Here is a 22,778-nt window from a genome sequence, read left to right on the forward strand (position 1 = left end):
TGAGCAACACCTCACATCCTGTTCTTTTAGGAAGTGACTCACTCAAGGCTCGAGTGTAAAACAGGAAGTGAGGAAGCGAGATGCTCTAACTGTAGTATCTGTGACAAGAGGAACATAAATGTTGATATCTATATCAGGAGTTGTTTCTGTCTGATAAGAGGATATAGTTGCTTGACCTTTAACTGCTCCCTGAAAGAGGAACAACACTCTCGTGTAAGATGTTCACACCCATTTGCATAATAAAAAGAGAGGAGACGGACGGAACGGGCAGAGCGTTTTGGGGATATGTAACTCTGCACGTCTCCTGCCGCTCTCCTCGCGAGTAAGAAATTGAACGCTTTGTCTGACTCTCTTTGTGTGTGTTTCTAATAATGTTTTAGGTGCTTGAACCTGACACATTTATTATGTTTGGTCTGATGCTAGTGTCAGCATCCACCACAGATGTGACAAAAACACAAAAAGCTTTCCAAAAAAAAGTCTTTATTAAAGAATGTTTTCAGACAGATCAGCTAAACCTTGATTATAAATGTTGACACTGAAATGTTTTTATTTTATAAACAATGACATACATACAAAACAACCGTTGTTCTTTCTTAAAACAATCTGTAGAAAACAACTGAAAACACTGTCAGGTTGCACCGGTCCACTGCACACTGACACAAGATTAATGACTTCCTGTCAGATATGTCTGCCTCCACATTCATGTCATGCTGAACATCTGGGCGTTATCATTCTAATACACAGCTGTCAGCAGCATCAGCTGACTCATTGTCATCATGACAGTGATGGGTATGAACAGGCCTCAGCTCCTTCACAGCGTCCTCCTTAGTCATGCTGACCTCAGCACTCTCTCTTGCAGCTGAACTGTCATCAGTGAACCCGCTGATGGTCTAATTTACACACCGAGCCCTGCCAATGTCACTGTGTTCAATCACACCTGCTTCAACATTAACTGTGTGCTGGTTCATCTTTAATCAACTCATTAGCAGAGCTTTTGGCTCCATCACAGCTCTTAACACATGAGGTATTATCTTCAGCATTTCCTTCCTCCTCCTCCTCCTCTTCATCACTACTGTCTACAATCTCTCCCTCCTCTGGCTCTTCCTCTCCAGCTTCTCTCTTGGCTCTTTTCTCTTGTGGGGGTTCAGTTTCAGGGCTGGTCTCTGGGGTTCCTGTCCAGATGTTTGTTCCCCCCGGGGTGCTAGCTCCTTTTTGGGAAACTTGGGTCACTTCCTCCCTCTTTTGGTCCACCCCTTGGTTCTTAGTTACACAACTGCTGCAGGCTGACACAGGTTCAGCTGAAACAATATGACCCCAGGAGTGTATAAAAAAAACAACATGATTAAACATGGCTCTTGCAACAGTAAATTCTTACATGTTCAAACAAATACATACACAAGTGACTAGAGTGGGCAGTTGCACAGCTGGGGTCATGCTTAAACAGACATGGTGAGAGTAAAGACAGTACAGACAGTTAGATGATGCTATGGTTAGGCTCTATGCCGGTTTCCAGGTGATGCAGCGTGCCAAGCACTTAGATGTGCAATAAAGAAGGGTAGACGTGTGAAAGAAAGGCTGCAGAATAAATAACGTAATAACAATAATTGGGAATTATACACAATTACTTCCCTCAGTCCATTTGCGGGAAATTCTTTAAACCTTTAAACCTCATCGACTTTTGCCAACACATTTTTGCCTCTATCCTAAAAATTAGTTTTCCAGCTGAGCCCAAATAAGAAGATTAATGTAATTCAGCTTTTATATTTGTGCTATAACACGAGACACGATTAAAAAGCTACGCCTGCCTCCCATTAACCATTTATCCTGGGCAGGGAACATATGTTTTAGAATGCTTTGACCAGATAAGATTTTGTTAAATTAACAGTGAATTCTCAACTGACTACAAATAAACAAAAAACATACAGGCCACCACTCAGGTAAACACACATTTTACAGCATCATTTCATTTTGTCTATATTTCTGCATGTGTTCTTAAAGCTTACAGATACGGACCAACGGAGCAGTACCTCTGGTGGTTGTAGGGGGGTAGTGTAGCATTGTAGCCAATGGTTTAAGTGAGACACGACCACAGGACAAGAGGAAGAAGTTTTAAAATGGCAGAACTTTTTGAGGAGACACAATGGGAGATGCTGAGAAGTAACTGGTTGACTACAGAGCAGCTGGGAGGAGATTGGACAGGAATTAAATGTGAGTTCGATGGTGGCAAAGGGAAAGTCCCCTAGTGGTTATAATAATATTGTTTGAAACAGATGTATCAAGCCTTTAGCTGTTCTCACAGAATTGAGGGTGAGACTACTGACGAAGCTAACAGTAGGAGAAACCTGTGGTCACCTCACTGCTAACACTTCGAGGGACATGAAAGAGAAAATTTGCAACTTATTAGTTAAACCCTTTCACCTACAAAAAGGTAATTACACTTGCGTAGTGACATTCAAAGGTCATTTAACAATGGGACCCAAATATCAGCAAGGTAAAAATGTCTTCAAAGAGATGCTGGTACAGGGTCAAAGAATGGGCCTTGACTTGGTGAATGTTGTTTAAACCAGAATACTGACCAGCTGCATGAGTTGGAGACTGCTAGACCCTTAACGTAACCTTATAGTCATTGGATGTGCTGATGTCACAGTGTCCGATTGCTTTTTATCACTTCCTGCCCAGCTTCCCGGGCCATGGCCTGTGCAATTATCAGGATGTTTCTATGGCTAACTTTATAGCAAAACAGCGTGACAACAAGGCCTTATCACTGAAAAACACACACAAACTCAGACTAAAATTATCTCATTCCTCATTCAGCCTGTCTGGGTCTGACAGTATAATGATACTGGGTTAATGTGGTCTTTTGTGACCATACTAACCCTACTGACATATACACAGTTCAAACACACTGTGGGCAAATCATTCTTTATGATATGCAGTCTGACTTTGTCACAACCTTTAACAAGCGGCACTAGAAGAAACAGAGGAGCAGGTGAGGAAAACCACAGGCTGATCTCGCGTTTTCTCATCTTCTGTCATTTTACAACTCATGAGGTCACTGCTCAACAGTAAGCCATGTTTGATCCTCTTTTTGGACACGGTCGCCGTTGAGGTTGAGCTGGTGTGTGTGATACTGTGCAGAACACCCTCATTTCCGTTGGGGTAGCATGTTGCCATAGTGAAAAATAAGTGAACGGGGAGTCTTAAAGTCTCAGCTGGAGAAACCAGGACATGATACAATGCTGCTGGAATTGGGGAAATGGAGAGGGGCTGGTGACACGGGGCGACATGGGGTTTTGACTCATGTCGTACATCAACCATTTTGTTTAGTTAGAGAAAACACACATGAAAAAGGAGCATTAAGATGAAGATAGTGATGAAGAAATAAAGCATTAGTTGGTTTATGTTGGTGCAGGAATCAGGACATTTAAAGCTAGATAAGGGTGTTTTTTTTACCTGGTCCTTTCTGAGGATATTCCTTCCAATGATCCCTCAGTACGATATGCAGCACAGGATATTCAATCAGCATTTTGTATCTGAGGTTGTCCCTTAGGCTCTTGTGAATGTCCAACTCGTTGTACCTATATTTTAGATAAAATGAAGGCAAAAAAAACACAAAGAGATGAGTACAAGACAACTCAGCGATCAGCGGCAAATTGTGTTTTTGGCCTGGCTGGAGGCAATTCCAAGAGTTTTTAAGTGCTAGGTAGCGACAAAGACAGACCAAAGATGGCCACTGTTATTGAAACTTTTGAACTGGCACTGTAGCTCTGTATTTCCAGCCGCCTGTGGCACGTTGATGGCTGAGAATCATTTGAGGATTGATAGAGATTGGAGTCATGGCTTGGCACACTGAAGATTCCTGCTTGGTGTTCGTCTCAAGAGATGGAAACTGACATTACCAAGAATCAACAACATCCCTCACAAGCACATGAAATGACTCCCCTACCCCTCCTTTAGCTCTTTGTGTGAGATGACATCAGTCTAGTCTTGTCTCTAAGTAGTCCTGTCATGCATTAGGGACGGTCATAAATCACCAGACTAAATGGTTAACTGGATTCTTGGGAGGCATGGCTTGCTTCTACACTCAACTGATTCAGAACCATCCAGCTTAGGCTGTCATCGCCAAAGTACGACGCATCATATATTTTGGATATATACAGTAACTGGCACCATCCCCGCCAACTGTCAAACCCATGCCAGACTGAAGATCATTGGGCCATTGTTTATTTTGCTAAAAGCACAGGCAGACAGAACCGCCCAGGTAGACACCCACTCCCAAAGCCAATCAAAGCACTCTGCTATAATGTGACATTTACAGGTCTTTACTGGCGGGCCAGCTTCCAAGAAGCCCTCCCTCCTGGAAGAGTCTCTCTTAGGTGGGCTGAAGATCATTTCGCATGGTCCCACAAATAAACAGCAATATGTGCTGCCACTTCCTGCGGGACAGGATAAAGGAAAGAAGCGATAGCCTGTGGGTCTCAGAACACACAGGAAATTTCTTGCCACAGTGCAACAAATGGCTGCAGGATATTTACGGCACATCTCCACATCAGAAAAGCAGAAATAGTCTATGTAAAGCTGGACAAGATACTTGGAACATGGATTCTAAGGTGGAAAGAAAAAAGTACCATGGATGAGGTCAAAGGTTAAGCAGTGAACGTGTTTTGCATCCTTTTGCAATGTGCATGCCAGACAAATGCTCTTTCCATTTCATTTGTTTTTATGACCAGCTTGTATCAAATTAATGTTCAGGGATATTTTTTATTTTGCTAATATACAAGCTAAACTAAAACAGAAGTGTTTGTGAACAAAACAAGTGAAAAAGGGGTAGATGGCAGAGCAGATTGCGGCTCCCTGTGGTGTCGGTGCGATTGTTAAAGCTCTTGCCATTTCTAGAAACATGGCTGGATGACTCAGCCAAGAACACGCACACATCTGGTCTCTATATAGTGTTCTAGTGAATGAACAGAACAGAGGGTAGGACTAATGCTCTGTTCAGGGAGGTTCCTATTGTTTTCCCCTCTGTTGCTTTGACCCATCACCAAGGATGGAGCAGCAGTAAAGTGTGAGGACAAAAAGACATTTCAGTTATTTTGATATTGAATAGGCACTATTGTGATTAAAAAATCATGTTGAAAACTAGAGATTAATTTAGTGCAAAATTTAATTAGACATGTCAATGGCTGTCTACTAGTTAATATTGGCATTTGTTTTGTGAAATTGACTCATTGTAACAAATTGCAAGAAAGAAAAATGTTTCAGTTCATGTTGATTTTGGACACTCTGCATGCTGCCAGCTGCAAAAAGACTTAAAGGATCGCTTGGTAATTCTTTATGTCAGCTTTTTTATTAAACTTTTTCATTGTTTTTGTTGTTGCCAACACTGGGTCCTGAGTGTTGTGTCCTTAGGTAACAACAGACAGAGCAGGGCTTCATTTATAAATGTTGTGATTGCACAAATCAGACCTTAAAAGATGCATTTTCTGCTAATGCCAAAGTCTGAATTTATAAAAATCAAAGTTAATGTGACAATGATTGACAACAGAAACCATGATACCTATAGTTATTATAATCCTTGTCTTTATCATTTGATTGTTCCTTTGATCTTAAACCCATCCACCACCATCCACAGCATCAACCTTATGGAATACATAGTAGGCTTATGCATTTTTGGATTGACAATTGACTCTGCAGGCCATCGTATCGGATACTTCACACAGAAATTGTCGTTACAACTGGAGGTGGACAAAGGAGTACTAACAAAATATTTTAGCTTTATTTAGACAAGACTACAATTACAACCTTGTGGTTGGATGCTTCTGCGCAACAGTCAAGTTTCTGTTGCAGAGCTGTGGCATTGAATAATGGCCAGAACATTTTCTGCAGAATATTATGATGTCAAAGTGCATTTAACCTCGGACCTGTTGGATATCAAATAGACATTTGCATAATTTTTTTCCTCTGAATTATTGTATGAATTCTGCTGTTTAATATTTTCTATATGGCCAAACCTGTTTTGTGCTCAGCCTCAAAATATCTTTAAGCAGAAACGGCAAAGGATATTTTGAGGCTAAATATAACCATGCCCTTAAGCTTCCTCTGTACCACTGGACCCATCCACTTAGCAAGCATGCCAGCAATCAGACAGTTTTCATTCTTCAGAAAACTACATTTATTACTTTTCATGTCTACAAATAATTCCTTTGAGGAGAGACTGCCAAACTGAACAATTATGTAATATAATTGCCGTCATTGCTGCCATTACTGCTTTGCTATTTTAATAATAAAAAAAAAACAATCTAGCATTACAGGAGACCTGAGGAGGCATCTGCTGCACAGAAACAAACTTCCACATAGCCTTAGGGCAAGCTGAGGGAGAGCAGATCGACAGGCTCAGGAGGGGTAAGGAGAGGGTTTGCCACAAATATGTGAGAGAACGCACTGCTTGGACAGAACAGAGACATCACTGTCTGATAGGTCCACAACACTGGTTTAAAAAAAGACAGAAAGCACACAAACAGGCTTCCTTTTTGTGGCTGCACAAGTAAAAACAGCATCTCTACTTCTCATAGGTCAACAGGCAGAGATGTTCTGTGGGATTTGGCTGGCTGAGAGGAAAAGAAGAGGTAGGGGAAAGGAGAAAAGGGTATCCACTGGATCTCAGGAGTGGAAGGAATAAAAAACAAACATTAAAAAAATAACACAAACAAACATCCAGAGGGGTGTGAATGGATTCCTTGATGCAAACTCTCTTTTCCAGTAAGAGGATGTTGACTGGTTACACAGTGATGTTTAGTTTAGCACAAGAGCTCCTTTATTGGAGTGGGTTGATATTCCCGGAGTCATTCAACAACAAAAACATGCAGTCATACCCTTTGTGTTAGACTTGGCAAACAGCCTGTAAGTAGCCATGACTACTGCTGTCCACGACTTCATAACATTAATAACACCTTACTTAACAAAATTAGGGGTTTTCTTCAAAGACTAAATTATTATCAATAATGTGGAGGGAGGTCCCTTTGTGGTCACAATACCTGGAACTCCTAAAATGGGATGAGGCCTCAGACTGTTGGGTGCCTCTCTTCTGATTAAAACTATATTCTGAAGCCCTGCTCCTGTTATGTAACTGCACCTAGTTCCCCTTGGATAGGCATCCTAATTTTGCTCTACTTCCATTCATCCATCCTCAATCTAATGTTGACAATAAACACTTGAATTATGAACATTATGCTCCTCATTCCCAGAGCATTTAAGGTATGACAGGAAAAGGTTACTAAGAGATAGAGAGGATAGATTTATTCGAGCAAATTGGCAATTATGCCAGACTTGACAAGTCAAAGTCAAAACATTCTTTCTCTAGAGACTGATTTACGATGGTGACTGGATCAGGATAATAGCTGTTCAGGGTAATTTATTGAATCTTTCTCTGGAAGCTGTGTCCTGATTGTTGTTGTGACTCATTTACTAAAACAATTCACAGGAAATGGAAGGAAATGCCTGAACTTGCGTACCTCTTCTCCTTGATGTGACTGGGCAGGAAAAGGGTCTTTCAATAACATACGTCACTGGTTATATCTTATTGACACAGCATATAGTCCAATTTTTCCAGTATTTTACATAATGATCATATCATAGTCTTAAGGTCAAAACCATGAGTCTTTCAATAACATACGTCACTGGTTATATCTTATTGACACAGCATATAGTCCAATTTTTCCAGTATTTTACATAATGATCATATCATAGTCTTAAGGTCAAAACCATGATAAGTTGAATTGATATTCTGGTTCTCAATCGACAAGTTTCTAAAAATGTGTCATTTGATCAAATGTTTCTTTAAAGAAACAATATGACTGGTTAGTTAACAGGACACACGCCCTCATCCCCTCGTATTACCACTCCTCGCTTTAACTAGCAGTCAGTACAAAAACAGACTATAAAATCAATAGGGGAACAAGCCACTGTGGACGGTCTGTGGACAACTGTTTGAAGCCTTGAGTTTGATTAAGGCCGTCACCATCATATTTTATGGAGCCAGAAGTAACTGTTTTGGAATGAGAGGGTAGAGCCGAGGAGGATATCCTGATGGGATCTGACTGAGAATCTGAGAACATGCTGTGCCTGTCAACAAAAATGTCACACACAAGGTATCCATGCCCTAAAGCATACCCTGTGTTATCGTCTATTTTACTCTAAATGGGACCATAATTTACAAAATGAACATTGTGCTGTATACTAAAGAAGATTTGAAACTAGCGATTGAGACCATAAACTCATTATAAACCAAGTGAGAAGTAGAGTCATTTTCTTATAAGCTAACACTCTGACTTCTTTTTGCAACCAGTGGAGTCACTGTCTGATGGCCAGTTGAAAGAATGCAGGTTTATGGTTCTTCTGCATTGACTTCACTTTCCAGAGCCAGAAGCTTCATCTACTTGTTATACTGTCTATGGTAAAAAAAAAAAAGTTATTTTGAAACTGTGCACCAACCATATTAGAAGTTTTAGCAGTGATATACACTTTCTCGTGTAAGCACCAGCAGATTCTGACTGCATGTTTGCCACTGTGGAGGGAAAAACGTTTTCCATGAGGATGACATCACATACATACGACTATAGGTGAATAAATGTGACTTTGCGGTAGGTAAAAAAGGTTGCAAAGTCCAATCTGTCTTTCTATTTCTTTTAAAAACGCCTTATCAAAATGCAGATTTTCTTCTATCATAAACATCTTATATGTCATTATTGGTAGTTTAAAATGAAGATAAGTCTACAGACAGGCAGAGTAACTTTCCGTGTGTGAGAACGTGGAGAAACCCCTGTGTTAATCATGCTTTCACAATCTCTGTTATCTGGGTCAAACTTGCATAACATTACGGAGGGTCAAATGTGTGGCTTGTTTGTGTGTGGTGTTTGAGGGTAATAATCTTCATTAGTACAGTAAATGAATATGAGTAGAAATTAAACATGGACGTGGAGTAAATATAGCAAGAAGATGCAACAGCTTATTATAAACAAACTTTAATTAGATCCAGCTGTAAATACGTATAACCCTGGTGCACACAGTGTACTTGTAGTTCCAGCATATTATTAGCTCGTCTTTGTTTGAGACAGTCCTGATCTGAAAAATTAGTCAGCTAACATTATTTTTCTCCCCGTTTTTCTCTTCACTTACACAAAATATGTATAAACTTTATGGCCCAATGAGCCTTATGTATTATTAACGTGTGATTATGCAGCGTTATAATGTACCTTGTAATGACAGTCATTACGAGGATCACACTGTAAAGGTGTGTGGCATCAGATATAAGGACACATTTAAAAGTATTCAAACTTTCATTAAATTCATATGAGGCTAAAAGGAGACAGCCTGGCAGCTAAAGCTAAAGCTTGCGTGTCATATCTCTACACTCATCTCTTATTAATACCTCTCTATATGCTGCCATAAAATATAATTTATCTGCTTAGAAAGTGTGTGCAGCCAGCCCCCCGGGCAAAGCAGAAGGAGCGTTTGTGTATTACAAGGACGAATGATGGGATGGGAGGTTTCATGACGTTTCACGTTGGCCGGGGGGTAATGATTATGAGCACGGAGAACAATCATTCACTCCATGACTAAGTGGAAATGGAGGCCAGCCAAAGAATCCGAAAGTAGGCGAGGCAAATGGGTGTTATCAACACCATCCTCTGACTCCCATGGAAAAAACGACAGCCAGATCGGAAACACAAACATCCACTCCAGAGAGTGAGTAAGAGATGGAAGATGTATATAAAAGTTGTGAAGAATTTTATTGATCGATGGCATTCTCGATGTTGTAATAAAAGTAAAAAGTGGAGGAGAAAAAAAACCCCAAGGCCTCGCTGCCAAAAGTCTGTGTAGCTTCGCAGGAATTTACAAGTCAGTGATGTCATGTTCATAAACAAATTATGTCCATTTCAAACATGCTGAATAAATCAATCACGAGTGGCAACTCCAAGTGATCGGTCAGAACGGTCACAGACAGGATGCCTGCGCAATGACGGGATGCTGACGCACTTCACAGGGGTAAAAAAGTGCCTACAACTTTAGGTTGGAAAATCGGAAGTCGGAAAATGGCGGCGCACGTACATGCAGCAGTTCAGCACTCCACGTACACGCCAACACTAATATGCAATAATTTATTATCACACAATGCACTTTATCTTCATGGAACGTATGATTTGCATACACTGGCAAGGTATGCATGGTAAATAAGCTGGCATGAATGAGAGTATGAGTGAGGACAAATGGATGCTGAATGAAAGCATTATTTATTGTATTTTAGGGTATATTATCTATTTTATCTACTTTTATTTATGTATTTTGAGTCCAGTACTTGAGTGCACCTGAAATTTTGTTGTATTTTGTACAATGACAAATAAAGTCTCTATCTAGATCAATATAAACCCTTTATCTTATCTTTAAAGCCTATATTTGTCTGTAATAAGTGCTTGTGTTACTACTTTTGTAATAGTACAAATCTTTAAATACAATATACAGTTCTTTAGTAACCAGATTTAAGGGATCCTTTTCAAAAATGTTTGGTCGTCTCATGCAAAGCATTTCTATTGAAAACAAATATTGGATGATATATTGTTATTGGTTTTGTTTTGTCTACTTTTGTAGAATTAGCAAATGTAACTAATCATAAACTAACACATTTCTGCTATTACTGCTTTTCTGTATGTGGTTTGTCCAAGTTGTGTTGCTGTTACTCACACCAGGCAGCCACTCACACTATTTTAAGAAAAGTTTTTTTGTTTTTCTTCCCTAAAATGCAGTTAGGAAACCAAAAATACCAAAGATCTTTGGAATAAGAGATCCCTGCCTGTGCTAAAAATAGTTTTGCTTTCTGTCTTTATGTAGTAGCATAAAGACAGAAAGCAAAACTATATTCCCCTTATGGAAATCAAGGACATATCACATAATACTGATTATGGGAACAGAGATAGGTTGACAAGTAAAAAGGCAATCTCACCTCACAGAGTTGGCCTTTCTCCCCTCTGCTTTCATGAAGACTTTAACATGATCAAACCGAGCGTGCACGTATATCTTCAACCTGAAACAGAAATTCACATTGACACAGGAGGTTAGATATGCAACTCCAACCTAATCCTTAGCAAAGGACAATAAAAAAACACATGGGAACACAGACTGTGCAGAATTCCCTCGGGTTGTTACCATAAAGGTCAAAATACAAAGAGCTCATTGAGTGTAGCACAGGAGAGACCCAAATGTACACTTGTCTGGTATGCTGACTGATATATGTACAGGCTTCTTGTGTAAGGGACAATCCTCAATGCTTCTGACGGCCGCGGTGCTTGAGCCCGCAGTAAACAGCCAGCCAATGGGCCATGGAGAGTTAAACCCCACTCACTTGAATCTAGACTAAACAGAGGCTGCGTCTAAAAGGTTGGCACTGAACCAAGTTAGGTGTCTATTTTAAAGATGTGCACCAGTCTACAATATGCTCCTGCTGTCGGTTTTACAGTAGACTGCTTTACGCTGACTGTTATCAATTCAAAGGATAGGTCAAAGGAGTCAGATCGCTGGTCTGTTAGAGGTTCAGATTAGAAATATTGAGTGTTCTGCAATCAAAGGCAGGGCCTTGTTCAAAGACCGCAGTTCATGTTGGGAGAAACACGAGCCTGGGAAATTAAAAAGCAAGTGAAGGGAGAGCAAAATTACAAAGATAAATGCAGGAAAGTGACATGGAGAGAGCCCAATTGAACCCAGTGTGAGTGAAATTGGATTGAAGATAGAAAATGACCTTTGAATAACAGCTTTTGTAAATTCACCAACTGAATTTTCTCCGTAGCATTGAGATAAATTGAACCTGTTAAAAGAAGCTTTTCCACCTATTCATCTACTCCATGGGAGACACTCACATTCAAGTTGAACATAATTGTGACAAAGTGTGGTCTCATGGATCAGCAGAGTGAAAAATTAATTCATACACTTTCACATTCTGCAACTAATTTTAATTTGGAGTACAATTTGTGGTGGAAAAGAAAATACTTGGTGGACATGAATTTCTCTACAGCTGTATCTGCGTCTCGATCCATTCCTTCTTGTAGAGGGCTCTTGCACATGCAGACTGATTTTAACTTGGACTGTAAGTGAGGCATAATCCCTGAACACACAGCTGCCAAACTTAATTACAGGGGATCTGGTCTAGCATGCAGGCGACCTGATACAGGTCATCAAAACCAAAGCTGCAGTCGTGGCTACAAATGGCCTGTATTTTTAGATAAGGAATGGTGAGGACAGGGAGTAAATCTAAAATACAGTAGGTCATTGTACTTCTGTGTTTTAACAATTGATTCATAGATGTAACAGCGATGATCAGGCAGCATCTTGGCTGCACAGTTTTAGACGAGACAAAGCTCATATGTAATATTCCCGGGACAATACGATGCAATGGCACATGAATGTAAGTGTGTCACACTGGTGTTGGAATTATGATGTTGTACTACACTAAATTTCAACAGCAATTGTCGTGAGCAAGTTAGTTTTGTCTCCCCCACTCTCATTCCCAGTTTTTATGGCCTTGATATTGCAGTAACTAGACAGCATCACGAGTGTTGCCAAGAACAAAACTGTTCATTCTCAACAATGGGCTGAGCAGCAGTCAGTACCCTTGAACTTAAGAGTATTCCAAACCACAAATCAAACTGGTGCTGATTTCTGGGTCTATTATCACATTGTTAAGTTTTCTGTTTATATTCATGTGACGATTGACTGAAACAAAACAACCGAGTAGTTGAATTTTTACCACTGAATATAACATATCAATGTAAGCTTTCTTGCTTTGCTGCACGATTCAGCAGGAACTGCAGTTGATGGCAATAAATTAACTCGATTTAACTAAACAGGCGTGGTGACAAAGCAACATATTGACCAATAATATGGAGACATCTTGAGCTTGAGCTGTCTAAAGCCTGCAGCAAAGGCTCCACCAAAGCTCTACACACCACTATTCATCAGTTATCTATGTGATTTGGCTGCTCACTTTGCTGTACAAAACATGGACAGAGTTGGACACCGAAGCAGTTTCCAAGATTGGTGGGTAAATTAGAAGGTGTATACCTGATTACAGCACTATGATTATGATTAATGTCTATGTATTTAATTAGCAATTTCATAAATCATCTTAACAATATCAATAAACATTTTAACAGGTCTAAAAAGCATGTAGGTACATGATTGTATACACTTATTATTAAGAGGTGATCTGTAGTTGGAGGCTCACGTTAGCTTACATATCTGAATCAGTGCCACACAGACACATTTATAGATTTTACATTTGGGAAACAAACCCCACTGGTATCGGATTGGTAGAGAGAGTGAGTCTGTGTATTCTATCAGGTAGATAAAAAGTTGTATTAGTCAATCCTTGTAAATATTTATGACAAAAATATCAGAGCTGCAATGATTTTTTTGGCCTTTTTCATGGCTTTAGTACAACCAAGGATAGACATGAAGAAGGATGACAGAGAGAGGGAATGACATACAGCAAAGGGCCACAGGTCTGACTTGAATGGGCTGCTGCAGTGAGGACACAGCCTCTGTACATGGAGCGCACTCTCCACTACTTGAGCAACCCGTGTGCCCTAGAGCTGCAATGAATAGTTGATTCTTCGATTAGTCTATCGCAAAAGAATAAATCGCCAACTATTTTGATCATCATTTCAGTCGAATTTTTTTTTAACAAAAATTAACTGATTCCAGCTTTTTAAATCGAAGGATTTGTTACTTTTCTTTGTCATTTTGAGAGTAAATGAAGAGTTATTGGAAGTTGGACTGTTCGTTGGACAAAAGAAGTAATATGAAGACATCACTTTGGGATCTGGGAAATTGTGATGACATTTATTTTTTTTATATAGACCAGTTGATTTATTGTTAGTTGCAGCCCTAAAGTGTTGCTAGGCAAAGCTCACTTTTGTCGTGTCACAGGGTCCGACTCTGTAGGGTGGATATAAGGAGTCAAGATCTGCTCCAAGGTTTGCTTGTCAGACACCCTGAAAGAAGAACAAAATGTGAGAGAAAATATGTGAACGTTAACACCCAAATCAAGTGAAATCATGTTGATAATTGTCTCTGTACAGACTATACAGACATCCTGGACAGACATATGCAGATTGTGCACCTACAGCCACATATATTAACAATTTGCTTTCTGTCAACAAAACACTGGTGCTACAGCAGAAAGTTTGATGAGTATATTATCAAATACACTGAATATGTAATATGTATTTATGTGTAACTCACCTCCTCTGGCTGAACTCAGTGCTGCTCTGAGGGAAGATGAGCTTCAGGTGCCACATGAAGAGTTGTTCTCTAAATGAGACACAGAGAAACTCATTTTTAGTTTCAGCTTATCAACAACAGCAGTGCTTGATGCCTGTTTTTCAACAGAGACAGATGAGGTCACCGCTGCTCTCACAGTCGAAACACAAATGTCCTTGTTTGAATTCAGAGCATAAAATGGATTCAGCCCTAATCTCTCCGAGACAATGCGCCTGGCCGCTTCCAAAATCTTGTCCATCTGTGTGACTGTGTGAGTGTAAGTGAATAACCCACAGTCACCATGGAGACCGTGACATATACACTCAATACTAGGACACCAGCTGGTGGATATCAAATAATGATCACTTCTTCTGGGGTAATGCTTTGGGCAGCAACTATTAAACGTGGTTGGGTTTTTTGTAGAGGTTGCTGGGCGTGCTCTACAACCAAACATTTATCCCCTAAACAGCTGCTGTGTTCACTTCTAGTAATGTCATCATGATGCAGAAATAGCCAAGAAAATGTAATATGTCAAACAGTTTGGGAGATATGAATAATAAGACTTAATTCAACCAGTATTCATTGAGTAATTTGAATTTTGCCAGCCTAGTAACTGATATGACACATTAAAATACTTTTGACATTACAGAGAGAGATTCCTGTTCTGTGGATAAAACCAAGAAAAACAGAAAGTTCATTTTTGCTGCCCCTGAGGAAGAGAGAAGAATCTACTGGCAGAGGCATCAATAGGTCCTGCTCTCCACAGTTGTATACCCAACATACTGAGCTGAACCTAACTACAAGGACTTGCGTTGACCAAGACCACAGCATTAGCCATATATAGGCTGGAGCTGATTCATCAACTCGTTCTGCATCAGAGTACAAGGACCTTGATGGATCTGAGGGATGGAGATGAAACATACGACCCTAATTGTAAGGCACATACGGGAGACCTTGTTATTAAGGCTTCATACTCACCAAGAGAGATTTACAGCACAACTTGGAGGTTTCTCTTGATATCTGTAATACAAAGATTTTTGTATCTTTTTTTGAAACATCTAAAAAACCTGGACTGATCTCACTGACCTTTGGACTGATTTTCATTTCATTCTGAGAATGCAGCAGGACAATCTGTTTTTTTGAGTTGTGTATTGAAAGTATCCCAAACACTTAAATATAGTTCAAACCCAGAGAAATCTGTCTTTTTATTCAAGGTAAGGGTTACATTACCCTGTCCGTGAACATTCGTGCCGAGCGTTGTCATATAGATTTTCATTAGGAATGGTGGTTGTTTCACAATGAAGACAAAAACTGAAAAGCCATGAAGTACATGTTGTACATTTAATGGATGAAACTTGGAACATGACTTAAATTTTTGTGGAGGCGCTGCTTCTGAACAAATTAACAGATCACCAAAGCCAATACAGTTCATCCTCTGAGGACCATTAATGTCAGCAACAAATTTCATGGCGACTTATCCAACAGCTGTGGCGATATTTGACTCTGGATCAAGCGCAGACTGATGGACAAATCATAATGTAGTGCAGCTACATCAAGGCTCAGATGCAGACACATCAGAGGATTCTGAGGTGAGAAAGATAGGCACATGTTTGGACCAAAGATGAAATATGAATTTTACATCAAATGCATTTGTTAGTTCTCACATTTTCAGAGCAATAACCACTAGGCATTTAATAATTGATGCTTTAGGACTTTGTTTTTATTTGGTCACTTCTGTGCTATCATGGTTGACAGGTACACAAGTTACATGGACTAACCCAGCAAACAAACTGTTCAAATAAGTCAATGCAAAGGTATAAAGTATATATTCTGAAAAACTCCATAATCACTGGCAGTGAGCACCTCAACACTACCACATGTGTGTTTTGACAGCAGGCATGGCTCGGGTGCTTGTGAGGTTATTTTGCAGACCCAGATGGAGGCATTATACAACAGGGGGCATGTTTTTTTACTTGAAAACAGAAACAGGATGGGTAGAAGGAGTTCAAAAGTGAAGAAGTATGTGCAGAACTGGCAGAACACCCAATGAAAGGTGGTTATGAGTTTCCACTTGGCTGTGAGGAGAGGGTGAAGGGGTAAAGCTGTGGGGAGAGTGTCAGGAGAGAAGACAAGGGGCTGGGAGGGGATTCCCTTCATAACTGTGGGAGGTACCTGACACCTCTAACCCGTGAGTCAGAGGAACTTATGTGTTTGCTCGATTTTGAGTTTCTCCTTTAGTGCATCAGTGTGTGCGTGTGTATACGTGTGCAGGTGTGTGTGTGTTTGTATGTGCAAGCACATGAGGGTGGAGCACCAGGTGTGATGCCATTATTCTGTCATTACAGCAAATGGAAACTATGTCTTTCAGTGGAAAAGGGGCTTGCCCAAAGATGCATGCACTCATTTCAGGCAAGGCTACAGTGCATACCTGGGATAAGTGCCATCATTCATTGTTGGGGGAAAAAAGAGGAGAGCGCAGCATAAAAAAGACAAAACAGAAGCACCACGAGTAGAGGTGCTGTGACTACCAGATCCTGCTGAAAATATCAGGACACACAGCCTAATAGTCCTTTAACAGTTATTGCTGAAGGGCCTGGAGCAAGGCAATTAAACTACAAAGGACAGCTGTGGCAAAAGCTGGTTGTGTGAGGTAGTTCCACTTTATAACTGCGAACACAACTAGTACATTTCCTCTCGAAAACACGCCTGTTTACAAAGATTAAACGCTTAAACCACACAAAGACCATGCTGAAAGGTTTATAGCCACATAGGAATTCCATGTAATAAGCTATCTGCCACCTTACATGGCCTGCATTGAAGGTATTTTCTCCTCCAAGAGGGATTATTCATCAAACAGCTTGTGAGACTACAAGCACTAAGCCTAGCCAAATACAATAGGATTGATACATGGCCAGAATACAGTGGAAAAAAATGTAAACATGTTTCATTACTGTGGAAGTGATTAACTGCTTGTTTCTAGGGAGAAAACTGTTTCCTTGAAATCTCTCAATTCATGAATGAGCTACTGAATGGCTATCAATCGGTACTGTATGTGTGTTTTGTGTTTGCATACATATGAGGAAGAATATTCTAAAGAGTCTACATTTTAAATGAGTAGCAAGGGCGGTTTATAATCAGCTCTGGATGTAATACTGTGCGCTCCGGATTCTCATGTTTGTCTCACTCTGAAACCTCAGAGTTGAGGCTAAAAAACATTGGGGGTTTTTAAATCATTTTCAGCATCCTGATTTGCACAGAGGATGTAAGCGGTCATATCTTACTGCTTCTCAAGTGGTTGTTGTTTCCTCTTTCTAGAATTGGCAGCACAACAATAGTATTTTTGTTTCCTGTTCTAGGCTGCACAATATTTACACAATGAAAATAGCTGAAATCACTTGTTTGAACTTCTTATGAGAGCTTAAAACTCTTAAAAAGGTCCAGTGTGTAGGATTTAGTGACATCTAACATGTTTTTCCACCAGCAACTTTGGTCACGGCGAGTCAAACCAAGCCTCGCCGATTTGCTTTTACATCACCAATTTTGCTGCGCCAAGTTGAGCCAAGCCACGCTCGCAATGGTCCTGCTCCGGAGCCCGCCCGCCTCCAAGTGGGCCGCAGTGATGTCTCGCGACTGTGGCCAACCCATGACAAGCACCGTGTCTGTCCCTCAAATCGTTACTCAACTCATGTCTGTGCAGGAAACCTGAGAGAAAGACGTTTTTAAAAGTGTGTGTTCAGCTCTCAGTACTTTTGTAGCTTCTAACTGAATCGAGTTAGAAGCTACAAAAGTTTTCTCGTCCTGTTTGTACTGTCTAACATCTGCTGTGTTTTACTGTTTCATCGTGTTCGCTTTCAGCTGTTTCAGGAGTCATGTTTAGTTACTGCTGCTAAAAACACGTTTCCTGTAATGCTGCTTCATCATAAAAGCTTTTAAATTACTAAATAATGGGATGCTTTTATTATGAAGAATTTATAGGAAATTAAACGTGTAACTCAATTAGTGGAGTGACTTTTTTAGCGGTGATTCTTTGATAGTACTGCGGGGATCTGGACAAGCACATCATTGGTTTAAGACACACCTTCAAGCAGGTAGCACAGTTGTGGTGGAAAATGCAAACCCCTGCCGTGCCGAGTCAAACCGAGTAGAGCCAGGCCGGCAGATGCATGGAAAAACGACGCTACAGGCGTGGGGGCGGATTGCAACCAAATGAATACCTATTGTCTAACTCTCCGCTACAGTGGTTGCTAAAAACACTGAAGGCCTCTCTAGAGCCAGTTTCTTGATTTGGGTTGCTGTAGAAACATGGCAGTGCAAGATGTTAGACTTTGTGGAATGGAATCATTCAAAGTTATTCAGTCTGGTGTCTAGTCTTCAGTGGGTACTATCTTTGTTCTTCTCTTCACAGTCCTGACTACAAAACTGCGAGTGTACAAAGAGTACACTTTAAATTTTAAATGCATAGCAAACATTTTACAGAATCATCACAGATACAACTTTGTCTTCTGAAACTGAGTCTGAGCAAGTGTTTACATTCATGAGGGAGACTAAGAAATAAAGTGGACTCAGAGGAGGATGGATGAATTCATTAACAAGAACACGCTCTTGCTCACACACGGTTGATTAAATAAGCGACTGCAGTGTCATCAACACTAGAGAGCCGAAAAGCCCGACTGGTGGTCTGGCAGTCAGAGCAGATCCATCTGGCCGGATTAAGGATTGGACAGATCCAAAAAAAATGGCACAACATATGAAACCATGTGTCCCGTGTATCTACCCATTAGAGGCTGATGCCAGGATCTGGGTGGCAAGTGGATGTCTGTGGAATGAGATGACAGGACTTTGGGGCCTCTCTACTCAGATACAACAAATAAACCCAATATCCAGAGACCAATGGCTGGATCCACAACCTCGGAGGGTGGAGTGGCAGAGAGGATGATGGACAAAGAGAGCGGAGACAGAGATTACAGGCAGCTGTACGTTAAGACTCTGTCTTTGAGTTCTGGCTGGAGACTCAGTTGCTGGACAAAAGCAGCAATGTTTAAGTCATGGGATTGCTTTCTCTGAGAGGCTCATAACACACTTGTCTTCAATTTTAGAAAGGCAAAAAAAGCTGTGAACATGTGTGGGCTCTAAGCCTGCATGTGTCCATACACGGAACAAGGCTAATCTTTGACTACACTAGCAGCTCCATGAGGCTACGATGCTCATTACTTGGGCAAAAAAATGAAAAAGGGGAGACATTTTTGTTACTCTTAGATTCTTACCGCTATTGGGTTTGGAAAGTTGACCTGCTGGTCACAGAAGATGTAAGTCAAATGATAACCCAGGTTATAAAAGCCACATTTCCACGGCAGGGATATACCCCAGGGACTAGGAACCTTTGGAGCAACTCAGTGTGGTTTAACTTCAGGGACCAGGGTCTAAATTAAGTTCTGGGGGCATTATTTTTGCCCTGCATCCTTTTGTGGGTGGAGCTTGCAACGCTAAACTTACTCTGATTGTTTGAGTACATGCAGCAATTTATTTGAGCCACCATTTTTAAAAATCTGCAACCAGAAACTAATTTGTTTTTTATTTATTGTGCTACAACACATCAACATGGCGATACGGGAAAAAAAAACATACGACAGATAGACTGACGACCAGTCCAAGACTTCCTGATGGATAGTCGTGTGCAAAAACAACAGCTGTTGCTTTTTCATAAGTCAACAGACTAATTTGCCTTATCTTCACGGGTCCTTAGAATGTGGTGGAAGCGCAGATGGAACCTTTTAGTGCCATGAAAAGTAGTTCCTGGTACTAAAAGTTCTGGGTACTTTGGGTGGAAACGCAATTTAAGAATAATCTCCTGGGGACCGTTGTGTTTGTACCAAATTTCAATGTAATCCATCCAACAGTTGTCAATATATTTTGCCAATGTAGCAGCCTCTAGAGTCAAAGCATTAATGTGGCTTAAAAAATTAGAAAAGTCTTCATGGCCAAACGTCAACTAACACTGAAGTTCTTCTGTCCAAGAGCAAAACTATGTAATTCATTTAGAAGAACACATGGGAATAATTATAATAATAATTATTCAAATTCAGTTACCAAACAAGAAACATTTTCAACAGTTTCTGTGTTCTCTAGCTTGTGCAGCAAATTCAGATTTCTGCTTAATTTGCAGTTTGGGAATTTCACTCAGAGCCAGAAAGCAGCATGTAGCCCACAGCTATGTGGCCAATTGTGATGACAGCGTCTGCAACACTGATGAAACTGCTGCTTGCCATTCTGATGTGAGCTCTGCCTCTGATGGCAGCCAGCAGAGACTCTGCTCTGCGTCAGCACTGGTTAATCAACCGAATGCAAGCCAGAAGTTTGTCTGAGGGAGTCTCAAAAACATTTGAGTAAAGCTGCTGCTGATTGTGTCATTTGAACTTAATTGCTGCAAAGTAGGACGTGACGCACGCAGTCGTCTACCACCATGAATTCTGGGTTGAAATACGGCTCCCTCTGCTTTAATCCATTTGAGCATTCATTCATCACATGCAACAACTCATATTTCTACAATGAAGAACAGTGATGAACGTCAAGACTACATAGCAGCTTTTTCAAAATTGCATTAATTAACCTAGTTGCGGTTCTGAAATGACCCACTTTTTTCATTTCTCTACTGCACCTTCATGGTGAAGGATAACTGATATTTTGACTCTGCTTGGAAACAAGACAATACCATTGTACATTGGTGACAGCCAGTCGACAATGTTCAGGTTTTAGTAGTTTTAGAGGTCAGAAATACAGCCACAAAAACATCCCTGTTCTTACTTTCACCATTCATGCAGAATGACTAAAGTATGTTAAATGTGCTTCAACAGCACACGTACCACCTCCTTCGCTGTTGCAGCTGTAATAAAATCCTGTGACATGGGAAGAACGGCATTACAGCTACAGTGAGGTGATTTAACAAAGAAGTTCGGTTGACACATGCTTACCAAAGTTTGATCAAACCCCAAACCAACAACACGTCATCAAGCTAAGCAATGTCTGAAAACCGCTCTGTCTTCATCACGGGATCAGATCACATTTGCTGAATAGCATGGCTATGCATAATGTTCACACAATAACATGACAGCGTACACAAAGCAAGAAATGCTTTAAAGGATTGAGCAGCTGCAGCAAGAAGTGGATGACGGTCAAGGATCTCTTGATTTTTAGTGGATCAACTAGAAGCTGAAGCTATAGCGAAATGGAGGAAGAGGTGGTTTGTTTCACACCTTCACAGAAAACAGAGGCAAAAGGAAAAGTTTAGCGTGCTTTATGGATTTTAGGATAACTGTATAGAGGTTTGATGAGCTAAATTGGCATTTGAAACAAGGGGTCGTCCATCTCGCAATTTATGATCGTGATCGATACTTCTCAAGTGAATTGTAGAGGTCACAGTATATAATGTCCTTTTACTTCTGTTCCCAAACTTTACATGACCTCACTGACGAGCAGATTTGTGATGTAGACAGCTACATGGCCACACTGATTGGACTAGTTCCTTCCATGGCTCTTCTTTTGGGTGACATACAGTCCTGCTCACCATTATTGGCACCCATGAAGTTTAAGTACATAATGTGGAATATCTTCTGAAAAAAATGAATCAAGTGAAACATTTTTTTTCTATAGAGAACTCGTGTTTGATACAAAAGAGCAAATGATAAACAACAATATAAAACAATTAACAATGGGAGGAAAAAATAGAAAAACTTAAAGCTTGCTGTGTCACTGGTATTGGCACCCTTTGCTGTAAATCAGTATGGAAACACATTGTGACTCACCTGTGGTAAATCACAAATGAGAATCACCTGTGATAAATTGTCTGTGCCCATGTGACATGAATTAGCCAATGAATGATGACTTCTGTGTTTTAAAAAGCCATCTGTTATCCCCTGTTCCTTTGTCACAATGGTGAAGACAAAGGAGCTGTCTGAGGACATCAGAAGTGCGATAATTGGCAAACACAAGACCTCCAAAGGGTATAAGGCCATCTCCAAAGACCTTGGTGTCCCTGTTTCAACAGTGCGTAATGTTATTAAGAAGTTTGCCAAGCATGGAACTGTCAAGAACCTCCCTGGGCGTGGGGGGAAGAGAAAAATTGATGAGAGAAGTCTTCGAAAGTTGGTGCGAATGGTGGAAAAAACACCACGTCAAACATCCAAAGACCTGAAGGCCAACCTGGAACAGTCTGGAGTCATGGTTTCAACAAGTACCATACGCCGCACACTAAACCAAACAGGGCTTCATGGGCGAAGGCCAAGGAAGACATCACTGCTGAGGAAAAGACATAAAAAGGAACAACTAATCTTTGCCAAAGAGTACCTGGACAAACCACAATCCTTCTGGGAAAATGTTCTGTGGACAGATGAAACAAAAATAGAGCTTTTTGGCAATGCACACCAACAGTTTTTTTATAGACGACGCAATGAAGCCTACAAGGAAAAGAACACCCT

General features: G+C 40.5%; 1 protein-coding gene across 1 annotated transcript in view; it reads right to left on the bottom strand.

Moving 5' to 3' along the window:
- Positions 1-460: 460 nt before the first annotated feature.
- The window catches only part of znhit6 (zinc finger HIT-type containing 6), a 35,938-nt gene continuing 13,620 nt past the window's right edge, over positions 461-22,778 (bottom strand). Inside the window, exons 6-10 of the mRNA XM_073476645.1 lie at positions 14,290-14,358; positions 13,959-14,039; positions 10,997-11,077; positions 3,454-3,578; positions 461-1,298 (exon numbers count right to left, since the gene is read on the bottom strand). Coding sequence (XP_073332746.1) covers positions 949-1,298; positions 3,454-3,578; positions 10,997-11,077; positions 13,959-14,039; positions 14,290-14,358 — 706 coding nt within the window. The 3' untranslated portion in view covers positions 461-948. The remainder of the gene's footprint in view (positions 1,299-3,453; positions 3,579-10,996; positions 11,078-13,958; positions 14,040-14,289; positions 14,359-22,778) is intronic.

This window comes from Pagrus major, chromosome 11 (assembly GCF_040436345.1).
Source record: "Pagrus major chromosome 11, Pma_NU_1.0".
NCBI lineage: Eukaryota > Metazoa > Chordata > Actinopteri > Spariformes > Sparidae > Pagrus > Pagrus major.